Source organism: Loxodonta africana, chromosome 7, assembly GCF_030014295.1.
Source record: "Loxodonta africana isolate mLoxAfr1 chromosome 7, mLoxAfr1.hap2, whole genome shotgun sequence".
NCBI lineage: Eukaryota > Metazoa > Chordata > Mammalia > Proboscidea > Elephantidae > Loxodonta > Loxodonta africana.
Window position 1 is genome coordinate 82160202 of NC_087348.1, and position 18271 is coordinate 82178472.

The 18271-nt window shown below is 42.5% G+C and overlaps 1 protein-coding gene across 8 annotated transcripts; it reads right to left on the reverse strand.

Annotated features, from left to right (window-relative positions):
• Nucleotides 1-35: 35 nt before the first annotated feature.
• Nucleotides 36-17895, reverse strand: LOC100665837 (tripartite motif-containing protein 6). Of its 8 annotated transcripts, XM_064288565.1 has the most exons (10): nucleotides 17814-17865; nucleotides 14298-14323; nucleotides 9967-10094; nucleotides 9557-9672; nucleotides 9370-9465; nucleotides 8534-8764; nucleotides 5513-5535; nucleotides 4076-4176; nucleotides 3772-3798; nucleotides 36-3540 (listed from the first exon to the last, which is right to left on the reverse strand). In XM_064288565.1, exons 4-10 carry the CDS (start codon nucleotides 9602-9604, stop codon nucleotides 2975-2977), a joined length of 1092 nt encoding a protein of 363 aa, XP_064144635.1. In that variant the 5' UTR covers nucleotides 9605-9672; nucleotides 9967-10094; nucleotides 14298-14323; nucleotides 17814-17865; the 3' UTR covers nucleotides 36-2974. The 8 variants fall into 8 exon arrangements, with proteins under 8 accessions (XP_064144635.1, XP_064144632.1, XP_064144633.1 ...); XM_064288562.1 differs by lacking the exon at nucleotides 9557-9672 and having other exon boundaries at nucleotides 9967-10442; nucleotides 17814-17882; XM_064288563.1 differs by lacking the exons at nucleotides 9557-9672; nucleotides 17814-17865 and adding an exon at nucleotides 17123-17797 and having other exon boundaries at nucleotides 9967-10442.
• Nucleotides 17896-18271: the final 376 nt, after the last annotated feature.

The following is an 18271-nucleotide window of genomic DNA, read 5'->3' on the forward strand; positions in this document are numbered from 1 at the left end:
TGCTTTAATCCAGTGGTGGTCAAGGAGTGAAAGGGGATTTGCCAGGGTAGGGACATTTGCTAATGCCTAAGGGCATTTGTGATTGTCACTAGAGTTTTTTTTTAAGGGCATTTTTGGTTGTCACTAGAGAAATGCTGGTATTTACTGGGTAGAAGGCAGGGATGCTGCTAAACATCCTACAAGGCACAGGACATCTGTACAACAAAGAATCACCCAGTCAAAAATGTCAATCATCCTGAGGTTGAGAAACCTGGGCTTTCTAGAACAGCTAGGCACCCAGCAGCTTCTTTCCTAACACTCCCGCAGCTGTGTGCAAGCCTCCCATTCAGTCTACCGATTCGAATCATTTTTTTCAGATCCAGGCTTCCATGTGACCTCTGTAGGGTAAAGAATTTGGTTTTACCCAAAGTATGATGCCCCTTGCCCTTGGTTCCCAAGAAATAAGCCTTGGAGTAAATGGGGTGCCTTGGTCTGCAACTTCCAGGTCACACCTGATGATTTTTACAATCTTCTTTTTTCTCCCCCAACTTCTACCAGCCTCATAAGCCCCAGGCTACCTGCCCACTCCTTTCTTAATTCTTCCAATCCAAGTACAGATCAGGATGAGCACTGTGCATTTGGCCTCTGGATTCCCACACATTTGATCTCCCAGATGAAGCCCTAGCCCAAGAGCAAACCACATCTGTGCTTTTACTGCAACCTGCACTTCATCCCGCCACAGACACCAGAGCTGAGACCTGAGGATGAATCACGATTTTCTCAACCCCTCAAGAGGACTCTAGGGACCAACTGACCGAGGAACAAAGACAGGGACCAGACTGGAGGGAGTCATATTCTTCTCTGGTCATGATCCCTTCCTATGATCTTCCAAAATTCTAAACTTCCAGATATGTTAAGAGTCACTTCTCTCTGATATTACCTTCTATAAAAATGCCTCTCCAGGAGGGATGGAGTTCGGTCCAAGTACAGAGGGTGTATCTTCCCTTGAAGCCCCCTCTAGACTCTTATACTAGGGCCCCCTTAGGGACAGAAATCTGCATTACAGGCTCTGGTCCAGTGCTGCCCAACAGAAGTATGATGAGAGTCACACATGTAATTTTAAATTTTCTAGGATTCACATTAAAAAAGCAAAATGAAACAGGTAAAATTAATTTAATAATTCATTTAGTCCAATATTTATAAAATATTATTTCAAAATATAACTAATACAAAAATTATTAATGAGCTATTTTATCTTGGGGGGAGGGATTAAGTCTAAAACCTGGCACATATTTTACACGTCCAGCACATCTAAATACTCAGCAGCCACGAGTGGCTTACAGCTACCACGGACAGCCAGCCCTGGTCTCCTCCCTGGTGTTCATTTTCAGCCTCCCATCCATCTCATAATTTCTCTTACGGTAAGTACAAAAAAGTACACAGCACCTCACTACCAAAGTCACAGCAGGTCCTTCACTAGCTGTTTATGTTTGGACATAAGAAGGAAAGGGTCTGGGGTGAAGCTGGAAGAAGTTATTCTTTTGCTAAAAGTGTTTAATATGTATTTTATTTTCTCTTTGCCTTTTCCTGCCATCCTGGCTTTGTACTGGACTGATCATTTTTTTCTTTCCTGTTTTTACTTCAATTTATTTGAAAGATATATTTTCTTTTTCTATTTTTCAATAGCTACCCTTAAATTTTTAAGATCCATGCACATTGTAGTGAAGACTGAAATTGGAATTTCTTCAATTTGAATTTAGTTACCAACATTAACAGGATAATGGTTTGTTTTCAGTATTTAATCCTATTTTTTTTTTATACTTACAAACAGAGCAATTTCTTTGCTCATTACTGCATTTTACATAACCTAAGACATTACAAGAATGCAAAACTACAGGCCAATGTCTTTCATAAACACAGATGAAAAACCACCTAAACAATGTATTAGCAAAAACAACTCCAGTATTATGAATGAAGAATAATAATGGTTTATTTCAGGAATTTGTAGTAAATTTAGCCTTTAAAACAGAGCAAGGTACTGAGTCACATTAACAGAATAAAAATGTCACATAATTATCTCAGTAATTACAGAGAAAATATAGGTTGAAATTCAATTTTCCATTCAGCACAAAAAAAAAAAAACCTCACAGCAAATTTAGAAGGGAACCTCCTAATTTGATTCCACGCATCAACAATTAAACATATATCAAATGCAGTGCTTAAAAGCAAAATGTTCAAAGGTCCCCCTCCTTCATTTCAAGATCTGTAACTAGTCAAAGGATGCTCACTTTCACCGCTAGGTATATTCTAGTATTGAGTAAATGTTGTTCAAAAAGAAAGGCGTGACAATGCAGAAAAACAGGTCAGAGGGAAGAGACTCAGGTGCAGATGAGCCTCAGGGCAGAGGGTACTTCTCAGAAGTGGTAGTATCAAGGATTGAACTATGTCCTCAAAAAACATGTGTTATAAATCTTAACCCCTGGTTAACAGTTCAGCTGCTAACCAAAAGGTCAGCAGTTCAAATTCACCAGCTGCTCCTTAGGAACCCTATGGGGCAGTCTTAATCTGTCCTACAGAGTTGCTATGAGTTGGAAGGGACTCTAGGACAATGGGTTATCCTGTGGATGTAATCCCATTTGGGAATAGGGTTTTCTTTGTTATGTTAATGAGGCCATATTAGTGTAGGGTGTGTCCTAAACCAATCACTTTTGAGATATAAAAGTAGATTAGGCACTGAAGCAAGCAAACAGGAACAAGGGAGAAATAGATGCCACGGGGACAGCTCCAAGGAATGCAGAGAATATCAGAGAAACCAAGACAAGGATTTTCCGACAGGGCCAACGGAGAGTGCCCTCCCCTAGAGCCAGTGCCCTGAATTTGGATTTCTAGTCTCCTGAAGGATGAGAAAATAAATTTGTTTGGTAAAGCCACTCACTTGTGGTATTTCTGCTACAGCAGCATTAAGAAACTGAGATGGGTGGGGAGAGCAAAATGTTCAAGAGCGTGGGTAACGCAGGGTCATTGGGACCACACAGTTACAAGGATTAAAATATGGACAAAGGGGAGTCGGAAAGTAATATTTAGAGAATGTATAGATGGGGAAGCCGTGGTTTGTGACATTATAAAAGGAGACAATACCGGCCTCATAGTCTAAGAAAATTCCAACCCGGCGGGGTGGCACAGTCATGAGGAGGAGCAAGGAAGTAGACGAGTCCTCATAGGCTCTATATTCATGCTTATGCTTTAACCCAATCACCCAGTACCCACTTTGAGGTCGATAGCTAGAGCAAACATTCTGATTGTTGGCATACTGGTAGAAAGAGAATGCAGGTACCACTGAATTACTGCACACCCCCAGAATCCAGTCAGTCTTGTTGGTCACATCTACCTCCCAGTAATGTTTTCCTGTGGAGAACTGCTGGGTGCCCAGGATACCACAGTCGTAATGCTCTCTCAGACAGGAAGGCTCAGGCAGCTTAGCACCCACAAATCTCACCTGCCTTCGGTTTTTAGACAGGAGAAGATTTAAATTAGCCGTCTGTGGATTCAGAGTCACATCCACTGTGGGGAAAGGTATAACATTAGTAGAGGTGAACGGTACACAGGTCTTAAGGCACTAGGAGGAAGAAGCACAGTAAGTGATTGGGAGGAACTGTAACTACATGGGGTATCTAGGGGAGGGTTTTAGCAGCTCATACCTGAGAGTGTGTGTGGCAGGGGATTTGTCTGGGGAAGGGCATGTGAAAGGGGATCAGAACATGTCAGCGCAAAGAGGCCATGGTTTCTACTTACCCCAGCAGCTTTGGAGATCTGTCAGCTCTGTAATGAGAAAAAGTCAACAATGATAGAACCCAAGGTCTCAGGACTAATAATATTTCCCAGCTCACCAGATAGTGGGGTATGGCAGGAATTCTGTGAGGTTGTAAACCGGCCTTTTCATTTCACCTTAATTATAAACCACACCTTCTTCAGCACACTAGGTTTCTCCCTCTTCTCCACTATTCCCATGTATTAACCAAACGAAACCTTCAATCCTATTTGTTTCTTAAAACTACGGTAATCCCACATCCAAACTCTTTCTCCAGACTCTCCTCACCTCTAAAGACTCGCAGCATCTTTTTCAGATCTGGGGCTCGAAATTCACTTCTCAGCTTGGTAGGAAGAGCTTTTGGCTTCTTCAAGGTCCATAACTCATTCCTAGGGATGACAGGCATTATGAACCTCCACACTGTTAACCCTGGATCCCTCCAACACCTCTCCCTCACCTCCCAGGCCCATTGGTGAACCACAGTATGCTTTCCTGAAGAAACTAAGTATCACTGTGCAAAGAGCTCTAGCTTTGGAATCAAACACCAGAACCTGAAACAAACTTCTCACCACCTGTGTAAACTTTTCCAAGACTTTAAACTCTCAAGATCTGCTTTTATTTTTCTCTCTTTTTGTAAATTACAGTGATTTTCCCTTCTCTCTCTACATTCTAGAGATTGTATGAAATTAAATAAAATACTGGCTAGGGAAGCCCTTGCTATTTCTATAAAAGATTTAAAATGTCAATGCCATTTTGAAGGGCCCAATGTGAGGGGCTAGAGCTATCTGAGTGCACAGGCAGAAGCCCAGGAAACGGTTGCTCTGGCTTTGGAACTATCAGGTGAAGGGGTCTCTACTGAAAAGTCTGTGGGCTTAGGCCCTAGAGTCTCCCAGAGGCTAAAGGGGTAAGGCCTTCAGAACAGCATCTTAGGATTTACTAATACTAACTCTGTGAATGTTATACCAACTGGAGACAGGAGACGTCTTTTCCTCCAACCTGAGAATGAAGACTTCAGAGGGACAACAGGCTCTGGGTTTTATGCGTCTGTGAGGAACCTGAAGATGCCAGATGGGTAAGCGGGCAACTATAGATATCACCTTGCCTTTATGAAATTCTAGAGTATGTGATGGAGAATATATATTTGTTTCAGGGCCAAGGCCACTCTTCTTGATACCACAGACTATGTTTTTACCGGAATTGAGAAAAATGGTAATCTGAGGAGAACAAGATAGCAAGGTCTGGACTGTTCTAAAGCCAGGGGAGAAAGGCAAGTTTAAGGCAGCTGTCCCAAGAGCTGATTCTCAGAACTTAGGAAACAATTCAGACAGGAATCTCCTTCTGATAAAATACACACATAAAGAAAATCTCTGTATATTGTGAGGTAGCTATAAGCTACTAGAATCAGAGCAGGAAACCATTATAAAGGTTTGTGGAAAAGGAGTCATGTGATAGGGAACTAGGGAAATCACTGAATGACACCTTTATTCTTAATGTCACTATTGCCCTCAATTTATGACCTCCCACTACCCAAACTCTCCTACCATAGAAGTCCTTATTTTTTGAGACCCTAAAATTCTCACATGATGAGTAATTCAAAACATGCCTATTCCAAATCTTCCCTGCCATGTGATATTTTTTTTTTCCCTACTGACCACAAGATACAATTCTATGGGTGCAGGAATCTCTTGATAATACAAGGGAGGCACTCTGTTCTCCTACACATACCTTTCCATGACATCATTCACATCCTAGGAAGGAAAGAGATAGGTAAAATCAAGAAATAATACACTTTTCCCCTCTAATAAAGCCTCACCCATGTTCCTCATTCCATTCTCACCACCCCACGGTATGATGGGAATAAAGATGGTCTCAATGTGGAGGCAACACAATAGAGATAAGAACTCAGGGCAGACTCTCCCTGAGAATTCACGTGGGACGTCGAGAAAAACTGAATTCCTTCATTGTACCGTTATTTTTTACAACTCGTGTGTGTGGGCAAGCATGCGTGTATAATGTTACGTATGTATATAATCCACTATTTGCTGGACATGAACATGGTGCCTAGCCCTGGAGAATCTCAGGTGATTAAGCCATAATTTCTATCCTTGAGACTCTTACATTCTGGCTGCCAAGGATATAAGCTGTTATTCTGCACTGTCGAGTCAATTCCGACTTATAGAGATACCATAGGACCAGGCAGAACTGCCCCATAGGGTTCCCTAGGCTGTGTTTATGGGAGCAGATTACCAGGTGTTTTTCCATGGGGAGGAACTGTTGGGTTTAAACCATTGACCATTTGGTTAGCAGCCAAGCACTTAACCATTGCACCATCCGGGCTCCTTAGGAACAAGCTAACGGGCCTTAAATATGGATGTTCCTCAAACCTCACCTCCTTTAACATGCTACTTTGCCTTTGCTGACTTTATTGATTCCCTTGATTTCAATACACAGGTGTTGATGATCCCCAAATCTGTACTTCTGCTCAGAGCTACTTCTTTTATGATCCAGATTAATATATTCTCCAGCAAATGTACCACCCAACCCAAAACCTATTGCTGTCGAGCTGATTTCAACTCATGGTGACCCTACAGGACAGAGTAGAACTGTTCCACAAGGTTTCCAAGGTTGTAAATCTTTGCAGAAGCAGACTGCCACTCCTTTCTCCCGCAGAGTGGCTGGTGGGTTGGAAGTGCTGACCTTTTGGTCAGCACCCAAGTGCTTAACCACTGTATCACCACCAGAACCACCAATTCAAGATGTTTAAAATAAAACTTACTACTCCTGCAACCATACTATCTCTTTTCTTATCCTCCAAACTCCTGAATGATACTGGCATCCACTTGGTTGCCAAATTTAGCAAAGTACCATTCTAAAAACTACCATATGTACATCCTGACACCCACCCCATCTTTGACCAGGCCAGTCCATTTCATACACTTAACTTCTTTTAGCCTTCTGCTGTTTACCTTCGTCACTGCCACTGCCTGTCTCATTTGTTGGAGTAGAATTGCCCAATTGTTCCTTGTCTGGTCTCCCTAATTTCTGCTCTATGCACCTCAATGATCCTGAAGAAACAGCCAACAGTTTGGTCTACATGATATAGGAATAACTATTTTCTCCACATCAAGGTCACATTTGGTTACATTTGACAGAAAAATAATTCAAGCTACTTTGGACATGGAAAGCAGTAGAAGTGATGGATATGTTAACTCACATAGATAAAATGTCCAGTATTATATCACTCTTAAGGCATGTACCACTTCAAGGTTATTTCTTTTATGTTGACTTTATTCTCAGAGTTCATATTGTGAACCTTGAAAGCTCCAGGCTTATATTTGGCAATCAAATATTCATGATCAATAATGTCACTTACCCAGATATGGAAAAAAGAAGGAAGAATATGTAATGGGAGAGTTATGGAAAGACTGTGAGATAACACGCAAGCTGTTTCACATTGGACAGCCATACTAATGTGTGTGGGAGTCTAGTCAGGTGCCTTGACTGGCTATATAAACTGATGATGTCTTTGTATTTAAGAAGTAATTTTTACAGTTTGAAGAGAGGTTGTGGAGGAACTAGAACAAGGGGATGAAGGACAAAGACTTAGGGCAAACTAACACCAAAAATGAAGACCAAGGGCAAGAAGAATAAGATTAAAATGTGACACAGAAAGTAGAGAATGAGGAAAAGCTCCAAAAGGTGAAAGTAACTACCTCAAACTCTGATACTAGGGCCCAAGAACAAGCAATGCTTATCCCAGCAGTAAAGAGTGAGAAGAAAGCAGAAGGTAAACAGAAAATAAGGAACAGAAATAGTCTGAAGGCTCCAGAATGTCACAAGGTACTTCATGCCTTCATTTCAGTCACACTATTCACTCTATGTAGAAAAAGCCGCTTGATTTTCAACCTTAGTTCAAAAACTCCTCCATCAAAGATTTCTAGTCTTAACTCCTTGCCTCCTTTCCACCTACACACAGACCACAGCCCTAGTCTTCTTCATGCCCCAAAAGACCTGTTCAGACTTCTACTATAACATGTTAAATGATTTTGCCTCAGAGAAGAGTGAAAGCAAAGAGGAGATGGAAGTACATAATCACTAAGAAAAATAAATAAACTTCTAAGAACTGGAGTCTAGCACCTGTTTACCTGTAACTGAGCTGGGTGAGAAGGTACCTGACAAATCACCAACAGCATCAGAGATAAACAGTGCCAATAAAGCAGTGGCTTTTAAAAGAGGGTGGAAGGGGTTGTGTAATATGTTACCCCCAGGAGACATGTGGCAATATCTGGAGGGATTTTTGGTTGACACGATGAAGACAGTGCTACTGGCTTTTAGTGGGTAGAGGCCAGGGACACTGACACACATCTTACTTACAATGTACAGAAGAGCTCCTCACAAAAAAATAATTCTCTGGCCCCAAATGTCAATAGTGGCAAAGCTGAGAAACCCTGCTATAGAATATCATTCGATACGATAAATCTTCTCCATGGTATCAAATAAACTTTTGGACCACTTTTAATAAGTAAAAAAAATAAAAATGTGATGTTCCTTTAGCACTGGGGATTTTAATTACTTATGCTTTACTCTATGATCTCTACAAAATTTGATATGGAAAAGGTATGGCAGGGACAAAGTCAACCTCTTTTCACAACCCCCAAAGGGTGTCAGTCACATGTTCTAGAAGGGAAGGAAAGTTGTTTCTCTTTTCCTTAACTCTCAGGTTAGAGGCCAGTTCTTGACTCCTACCTGCAGCAGCTCCATCGCTGACCCCTGACACCGATGTTCCAGGTCTGAGATGAGCTTTCTCAGTGACTGACTCTGCTGAACCAGCTCATCCTCAGCCTTTTCTATAATACTCAATCCCTTCTTCTCTTCCCTCTCCAGCTTTTTGAGTTCCCGCTGCTCCTCTTTGTCCAGAATGCTTCTCATCTGATTAAACCGTGCCTGGATCCTCTGTCTCTCTGGTTCCATCTGACTCTTCAAGAACAGAAAAGAGAAAGCGGCTGAGGGTCTCCTTTACAGAGAGGCTATTAGGCCTCAGTGGGAGAGGAGGAATAAATGGGAGAATAAGGCCTACAGAAACTGTTTCTCCCTCCAGCTCTTCCCAGACCATTAGACCCAGGCTGCCTTGTCTAGGCCTCCTTGATACAGATTAATTACTGGGTGAAGTTTAGATGACAGGGAGTCTTCGTAGCTCCTCATGCCCCTGCAACAGTCTCCCCTTCCAATTTTGAGTCTTGAGGTAGGAAGTATTGGCCTGTGCCTAACCAGTGTTTTCCAGGAGGACTCAGAGCCTGAAATTGTAAAACAAGGTCCCTACCCATGTTTTCTCTCCTATGTGATTGTCTCCAAAAGCCTGAGATCACTTCTGATATGTTCACTATTGAACTATTCTTTCCCTCCTCCTGCATCATGGGCAATGCCCTTATTTGGAAAAGCTATAGTGGAGGACTAGACGAAAGGATGCTTTTCTAGCCCAACATTAGGGAATAGATGGGATCAGGGCTCCTCTTGCCCTTAGCTCCCACGACCTGCTCAGATTCCCATCCCAGACACCCTCCCTCAGAAAGAATTCCTCTTGCCTTCCAGCATGACTTCTTCTTTCTGACAACAGCTGTTAGCTTCTCAACTTCCTGCTGCTCTTTCTTCAGCTTCTTCAAAGACTCCTGGAACATCTCCTAGAAGGAACACATCAGGTCAAGCAGGGCCAAACTTTGTTATTATCTCAGTGCCTAGACATGGAATGAATGGAGTAGAGATTATGCTGACCTCAGAAGAAGGCTGTCCTGTCCTGGGATGAAAAACTGAGGTCATCATATCTTTTGTATACAGGGGATGGAAACCAATGAGAATTGGCCGATTCTCTTTCCTCCCAGGGGAAGAACCTGATTCCAAAGAACATTACGTTCTTTACTCTCATTGTCAACACATCCCTCACACCCAATCCACCACGCCCTCCTCCTTCCGTCCCCAGCGGCCCCCTCTGGTCAAAAAGCCATGCGGCGCTGATCTTGAACAGCAAGTAAGAAAGTCTCTACTCTTGGTCAAGAGGGCATTTCCTAGGTTCATCCTCTAGGCAAATGGGAGGTACAAAGATACTAGATTAGAGCAGGATGAAAAGTCAAAATATCTTGCCAAAGACTCTATTCTTCCTATCTCCCTCCATCCTGGTCTCTCACCTGGTACTCCTGGGCAACCTCCTCCACGAGGAACGTCTGGTGATCACGGTGCTCCAGAGACCGCTCACAAAGCCAGCAAATGATCTTCCCATCCTCCTTACAGAAAAGCTGCAGTTTCTCTCCGTGGTCTGTACACAGAATTACCTTCAGCTGCTTCTCAGGGCCCAACACTGCCTCCCTGAGTCTCTCCACTATGTTGGCCAGGTGCCGATTAGGCCGGAGGTTCCCAGGCTGGTAGCTGGTCCGGCACACAGGACAGCTGCTTCCCCCTTCTTGGCTGATCTCTGATTGCTTGCTGTTCCCTGTGATGCAGGCTTGGCAGAAGCTGTGCCCACAGTCTAGGCTCATGGGTTCCGTCAAGAGCTCCAGGCAGATGGGGCAGGTCACTTCATCTCGTATGTCCACTAGTACTGCTGAAGTCATTGTAGTTACTTTCCTGCCTCCTGCCTGTCCTACCCTGACTTCAGAGGTGCTTCCTGCTTACAGAATCCAGGATAGAGGGACAGAGAGAAAAGAAACAGGGAGAAAAAAAGGATGGCTGACTGTCCAAGAAAAAAAAAATCAGACATCTGAGGTAACAAGGACTTCTCATCATAATTTTAAATGCTCTACTCCAACTCATATTAGATACCAAGTTCCACTCTTAGTAGAGCAATGGTTATTTTCTTTTACTACTACTGGATGGAGGGACAAACTAAGCCTCTGGGGAATAAGAGCCTTGTGTAAGCCAGCATCTGTCCAATCTTTTATTATTCTAACCAAACACATTCACAATGGTAAAAGCATTGTAAAAGCACAATGTAAAAACCAAACACACTGCTACCTCAGGGCTTTTACCTGCTATTCCTTCTGCAACGAAGACCCTTCATCCTGACATCTGCCAGCGTCACTCTTTTACTTCATTCAATTCTCTTCTTACATGTTACCTTATTTCAAGGGCTTGCTCTGTCTAGCCTATCTACAGCACAGCCACACACACCATCATTCTAGATACAATTACCCATTTTTTTCGTATCGCCACCTAATAAATCCTTAGTCATCTGAATCCTCCCACTAGAATGGAAGTTCCATGAAATCAGACACTCTTTTTGTTTACTGCTGTATTCTTAGCACCTAGAATGGCATCTGGCACACAGCTTAGCAACTTTTAATGAATAAGTAATGCTAGTTATCTTCTCATTCCTCCACAGATGATTAGATAGTTTTCTTAGAAGCTTTTTCCTTTCTCTACCATCACACTGTCATTGCTGTCTAATAACCTATCTCTAAATCCAAAGGTATGATTTACTGTGAGGATAATTTCACCTAACACTCCTATTCCACAGAGCCCTCCACTCACCTTCCCAGAAAACCCCAAAGCAACAATGGCCAAAATAAGGAAAGGTGATATTTTCACAGCTAACACTTTTATAAACCGTAGTGATTTAGCAATCACTTTCTCCTGCTTTCCTTACTCCTCATAGGAAAGTCTGAATAAGGAAGAGAATTCTCGATCCCTTGATAATGAGAGCACTCAATGATTAATAAGATCACACATCTTTTAAGATGTAAAGCCAGCACTGAACCTAATGTTTCCAGAGTCCTGGCTCAGAGCTCTGTGCTCGACCTCAAAACTTTAAACAGATATTTAAAAACCACCACCCTGAGTCAACTCCATCTCATAGCAACCCTTCCTACGTGTGCCAGAGTAGAAGAACTGTGCTCCACAGGGTTTTCGATGGCTGATTTTCTAGAAGTAGATCGTCAGGCCTTTCTTCCAAGGTGCTTCTGGGTGGAATCAAATCTCTAACCTGGTTAGCAGCCCAAGTGTGTTCACTGTTTGCACCACTATACCTATCTAATTCATTCTGACTCACAGTGAACCCACAGAACGGAGTAGAACTGCCCCATAAGGCTTCGAAGTCTGTAAATCTTTAACGAAGCAGATTGTCACATCTTTCTCCCCTGGAGCAGCTGGTGGGTTCAAACCACTGGCCTTTCGGTTAGCAGAAGAGTGCTTAACTACTGCACCACCAGGGCTCCTTTTGTACTGCTAGAAACAAAAATACCAAACCTGTTGCAGTCGAGTGAATTCTGATTCATAGTGACCCTACTGCCCGTTGCTGTCGAGTCGAATCCGACTCACATGCCCCATAGGGTTTCCAAGAAGCACCTGGTGGATTCAAACTGCCGACCTTTTGGTTAGCAGCCATAGCTCTTAACCACTATGCCACCAGGGTTTCTAGCAACCCTACTAAGGACTCCTAAATTACATCACTGTCATCTTAAATCACATCAAGAATACGCTATAATTTTTTTTTTTTTTTTTTTTAACTGTTGCCAGCATTGAATCATATCACCATTTCATGGAAAGCCATTTGCTCTACTTCCCTACCTGGAGTCATGTTTGGGCCACCAAGGAAGCGTCATCTCACAAAAGTGCTGCTAGCCCTGCTTCCAGTTTCATGACCCTCTTACACAGTACAGGCCACAGGGCAGCCAAGAGGAGGTTAAATTCCATAATTTTTCTTTTGTTCGTCCCCCAGCAAAGGGAGACAGATGTATACTAATGTGCAACATGGTCAGTGTGGGCATGTGTAGTTTAAGACCACCGGGCTCTGTAATTTGTATCAATTTTCCCCAACTTGAGGGCCTGTCAGGGTAAGAAACATCAAATTCCCTGCCAGTAACAATGCTCTTATCAGAGAAAAAGACCTGAGGTGTTACGGACAAAGGAAAAACAGATCTGTGGGACATAAGCACAGTTGAGCAGGGTAGCTATGGGGCATTGTTAGCGGATCCAGTGAGTGGACGCTGTGACCTCAGTGCTGCCATCTACTGCTCCCTGATGCTTTTGCAGGTCCTGGATCAGTTCATCAACTTAGTAACAGAACCAAAAAAAAAAAAAAAAACCCATCGCCCTTGAGTGGGTTCTGCCTCATAGTGACCCTACTGGACAGAACAGAACAGAACTGCCCCATAGGGTTTCCAAGAAGTGGCTGGTGGATTCAAACTGCTGACTTTTTGGTTGGCAGTCAAGCTCTTAACTACTGCACCACAAGGCCTCCAATGGAACCATGAACAGCAAATACTTATTGAAAGCTCATTATGTAAAGGAAAACAATTTAATTATTCTGCAAGTAATAACTCAGTAATTTCTTATAACAACACTATGAGTGTCCCTTAGACCTCATTTCACAGTTGTATAAACTGAGGCCTGGAGAGGTTACACAGTCCAAATGGTGAAGCTAGTATCTGAATACAGACACTCAGTAACAGAGCTGGAGCTCTTATTATTTCTTTACATTCCTTTTCTCAATAAAGGGTAGAGAATATGCTGCTGTTGTTAGTTGCTTTCGAGTCAATTCTTACTCATGGCGACCCTACAGGACAGAGCAGAACTGCCCCATAAGGTTTCCAAGGACAGGCAGGTAGATTCAAACTGCCAACCTTCGGATTAGCAGCCGAACGCTGCTACGAGGGCTCCAACCTAACAAAGGAGATGAGCAATTGAGTTTATAATGGAATTAAATTTATAGCTTATTGCTGAATTTATAGTTGGACTTGATATTGGCACTGGAGTATCACAATAGAAACATGTTATTTTATGAAACTGCTAATATTAAAAAATTTTTCAATGGTATTATACTTACTATTATAATTCAAGGCCCATTCCATCTCCCTCCCCCTCCCCCACACACACTCGCTTCAGGCATATATACCAAAAAAAAAAACAACCTGCTGCCGTGGAGTCAATTCCGACTCATAGCGACCCTATAGGACAGAGCAGAACTGCCCCATAGAGTTTCCAAGGAGCACCTGGTGGATTGGAACTGCCGGCCTCTTGGTTAGTAGCCGTAGCACTTAACCACTATGCCACCAGGGTTCCCGTCAGGCAAATATACGCTTTATATAATTCTCTCTGGGGAAGGGTTTCTGCCGTAAAAATGAAATGCAGTAACAGGAAAGAACTCAAAAGACCATTAATTGATAGACAGATGTGGCATAAGGATACAATGGCATATTACCAAACAATAAAAAGGAACTACTGATACATGCAACAGGATAAATCTCAAAAGCACTATGCTAGGCAAAAGAAGCCAAACACAAAAGACATCTTACTGTATGATTCCATTCATACACAATTCTAGAAAAGGCAAAAGTATAGTATTGGAAAGAAGATCAGTAGATGCCTGGGCCCAGAAGAATGAAGGAAGGATAAACTGCAAACAGGCAAAAGGAAATTTCATGGATTGGTGGAAATGCTCTCTATATATCATGATGGTGCTGGCAGTTCACAACTGTATATATACATTTGTCACAGAATTGTATGCTTGAAACTGATAACTTACGCGACACGAATCATACCCCAGTAGAGCTGACAAAAAAAAAAAAGAAACACAATGAAAAGAATCTGGAGGATTGGTATTCTGAGCTTCTAAGCATAAATTAGAATTTGCGCTGCCAAACACGGTAGCCACATGTGACTACTATGCACTTGAAATGCAGTTAGTCCAAACTGAGATGTTCTATAGTATAAAATATGGTCACTACGAGCCAGAATCGACTCGATGGCAACAGGTTATAAAATACACACTGAATTTAAAAGATTTAATAAAAAATGAATGTAAAATATATCATTAACGAGTTTTATATTACATGTTGTAATATTCTGAATAAAAAATTTTTTTTTAATATACTGGGTTAAATAAAATATACCAAAGCTTATTTCACCCATTTCATTTTACTTTTTAATGTGGCTAGTAGAAAATTTAAAATTAAATACGTTACTCCCATTATATTTCTCTATTTCTTTTCCATCTAAGGTGCAACTTTAGATATTCAAGACAGACACAGACGCTTGAAGGAAAAAAAATGATGGCACAGTGGTTAAGAGCTTGGCTGCTAACCAAAAGATCAGCAGTTCCAATCCACCAGTCGCTCCTTGGAAACGCTATGGGGCAGTTATACTCTGTCCAATAGGGTTGTTATGAGTCAGAATCGACTGGATGGTAATGGGTTTGGTTTGGTATCTTTCAAAGCCTAGAAAACTCTACGGGGCAACTCTACTCTGTAACACATGGGGTCGCTATGAGTTGGAATTGACTTGATAGTACCCAACAGCATCCTTTGTCAAAAGGCATAAAGGTGAGAATAGGGGGAAAAAAATTGTGGAGGGGAGCAATACAGTTAACATCAAACCAAAAAACCAAACCCACTGCCGTCGAGTCGATTTCGACTCATAGCGACCCTATAGGACAGAGCAGAACTGCCCCATAGAGTTTCCAAAGAGCGCCTGGCGGATTTGAACTGCCAACCTCTTGGTTAGCAGCCACAGGACTTAACCGCTACGCCACCAGGGTTTCCAAGGTTAACTTAAAGCCCCAAAACTAAACCTGTTGCTGTCTAGTTGATTCCAACTCATAATGGCCCTATAGGACAGAGTAGAACTGCCCCATAGAGCTTGCATAGAGCACCTGGTAGACTCAAAATGCCAACCTTTTGGTTAGCAGCTATAACTCGAAGTTTAGTTTTTTGTTTTTGTTTTAATTATGAGACTCATAAGTAGGTTAACTTGTGAGTCTCAAAATAAAACTAAACTTCATGCAACCCTTGGCTACACACAAGCAGGCATTCTACCATTCAAAGTTGCTGAGAACAGCCCAGAGCTGCCTCACTTCGTGAGGAATGCACAAACCTGAAAGCCTGAGATTCTGGAGCTATGTGGATCAAATTAGCAAATGTAAAAGACAAAAATCAAGACCAGGTCACCAAACCAAACCAGGTAAAAAAAAAAAAAAAAAAAAATTTTTTTTTTTTTTTTTTGACCAGTTAAATCAGGAGCAGATGATTGGAAAAGGCCACAGGGTCTGCTAACTAGTAGTACTGGGGTCTCCTGGAGTTTTTTATGCAGAACCTCGGACTCACTCAAGCCCAGCTTCAGAATCAGCACTTTACAACATCCCCAGGTGATTTGCAAGCAGTGAAGGTTTCCCAAGCACTGCCACTGAAAAGAGGGCCCTTCCCCAGGTAGATACAATACAGAATGCAAACTAGAAAGGAGTAGGAAGGGCAGAAGGGACTGATAATTTAGATCTGAAGTATCCCTTACAACGAAGTTCACAATGAAGATATCAAAATGGCTTTCAGAATAAAAGTCTGGGACTGAGCAGGGAGGTCCAGCCAGGGGGCTCCGGTGAGTTAGAAAAGAGAAGGGCAGGGCTACCCTGGAAGCCGGAGTTGGGAGCCCTTATGAAAGTGGAGTAAAACCTAAACAGATAGCAAATACATTCTTCAGTTGGACTTTTTTGTGCTTTGGAAAGAACATTATTTTATGACCTCTGTGTAGGGTAACAGGACAGCTGCTGTGTGTATAGGATTAGATTCCACTTTTACCTATTGTCTGGAATTGACAATCTAACGTGTGGGAACTGGATAAACTTTTAATCAAGAACATTATCAATTACAAATCACTTTTTAAACTTCAAAGAATCTCTCCCCCATGCATTTTGGAAACTTATAATTAGTAATTATTAAAACACTGTCCTACAGATTTCCTTCTCCCTGAATCGGTGTTAGATAATCTACCAACTGAGTTTCTTAAGGATAGACTATAAAATTCTTAATTGTTTTCTGAAGTTTTGATATTCCACTTGTAATGCCTATTCTTTTTTTAATTGTTAATTTTAGATGTTAAAGAAGTAATTGCATTCTCCTTTATCATGATGTATTTTAACATACTGTATTCCCTACCATATTCTTTCAAAACTGTTTTGATTGGATATTTTTTAAAGCTAGGCCTGATGTTCGTCAGTAATAATAACCAACAATTCGAGTGTTTAATATTTGTCAGGCAGTTTTCTATGTGTTTAACTTCTGCTTCATTTAATCCTCTAGGATATAAACACTATCGTCCATTTTATAGATGACGTCAAATTAAAAGGCCCAGGGGGCACAAACACCTTCTAACGGTCAGGACCTGGACACAGCAGTCGGGCTCCAGTCCTCACGTTCCTAGCCACACAATTCTGCTTCTATTGATCAAAATTTAAAAATACAATAAAATGCTGTCCTTATAATCTCATTAAGTTAAATTTCCAGCTAGGAAGAAAAATAAAAATCTCTCATCATTAACTCCGAAGGGGAAAGGACATCGTGTTTTTCACCGTTTTGTCACCTTGGCCAGAAGTTTCAATGCCTGGCGCAGTCACAGAAGTGCAGACGTTTCTCTTGGACAGGCACATCGAGGAAGTGAGAAGCCAGGAAAGCTCCAGAGGTGAGCGGAAGCCAGGAGTCAAGGCTCTTTAGAGTTTTAAATTAATTCTGATGGACAGAGGGCGCCCACTTCCTCCGACTTTTATCAGAACTCTACCCCTGAAAGGCTCGGCCCCCTTCTCTGGGGGACTCCGGCCTTTGGACAGACCGCCCCCCTACCCTGAGCTGCGAGCCACCCGCTTCTCTCCCAACTCCCTCGGGGAGGGGACAGGGGCGGGGGATAAACTGTCTTCACTTCCTGAAGCGGAGAGGGTGGAAGTGGGAGGAGGGGTTGCTGCCCTCTGGCTCCACCCCGGACCCAGAGTTTGCCGTAATTCCCTAACGCGAAACGTCCAAGCCTGCCTCTTTTACGTTATTTACCTTCCAGATTCAGGGTCGAAGTGTGGCTAGCATTTATACAACCTATTGCAGCTCCCGAGGTGCGTCTTCTGTGCTCTTTTCCCAAACTTGGGTCAACTCAAAACTGCAGAGATTTCCCTTACTCTTCCTTTACCCGCCAACTCCCCAGCCCGACCTGTACAGTGAGTCAAACTCTCTCATCTAATGGGAACAGCAACTTGGTTTCTGGCTAGAAAATGGGTTTGCTCACTAACCTGGAATCTGTAGCCTGGGTCAGAGCCAGGATCCGCTGCAGCCGCCGCTACCTCCCCCAAAGCTGAAAGACACCGGGTTAAAAAGAGGCGGGGTCGGGGGAGGGGATGCTGCTGATAGGGCCACATGTCCTCACAGCATTAAGTCCTGCAGATTCCAAGGCTGTGGTCACAAGTGCCCCATTAGGCAGAGACAGAGAGACCAAGGCTTTTTTTATGAAGATTGCATTGCAGTCTTACCTGATGAACAGCATATTCTGAGACCTTTAAAAATACCTGAAGGCCAAACATGGCACTTGTAAAGTGCCTTCAGTTTACTTTAGCTTTCCAACATCGTATCAGTGTTTAATAACGCTGATAATACACCTTTTTACCAGTTTTTTGTTTGGTTTGGTTTTTTTATCAGTTGCCATAGAGTCCACTCCAACTCATGGCGACCCCATGTGTATCCGAGTAGAACT

Coding starts and splice junctions, on each gene's coding strand:
- LOC100665837 (XM_010600939.3), bottom strand. CDS start 17,189: ATGTGCCTGTCCAAGAGAAACGTCTGCACTTCTGTGACTGCGCCAGGC. Junction 8,765..9,369: donor AGAAGAAGTCATGCTGGAAG/GCAAGAGGAATT, acceptor CTGTTCTTGAAG/AGTCAGATGGAACCAGAGAG. Junction 3,541..3,771: donor AGATCTCCAAAGCTGCTGGG/GTAAGTAGAAAC, acceptor CTTTCCCCACAG/TGGATGTGACTCTGAATCCA.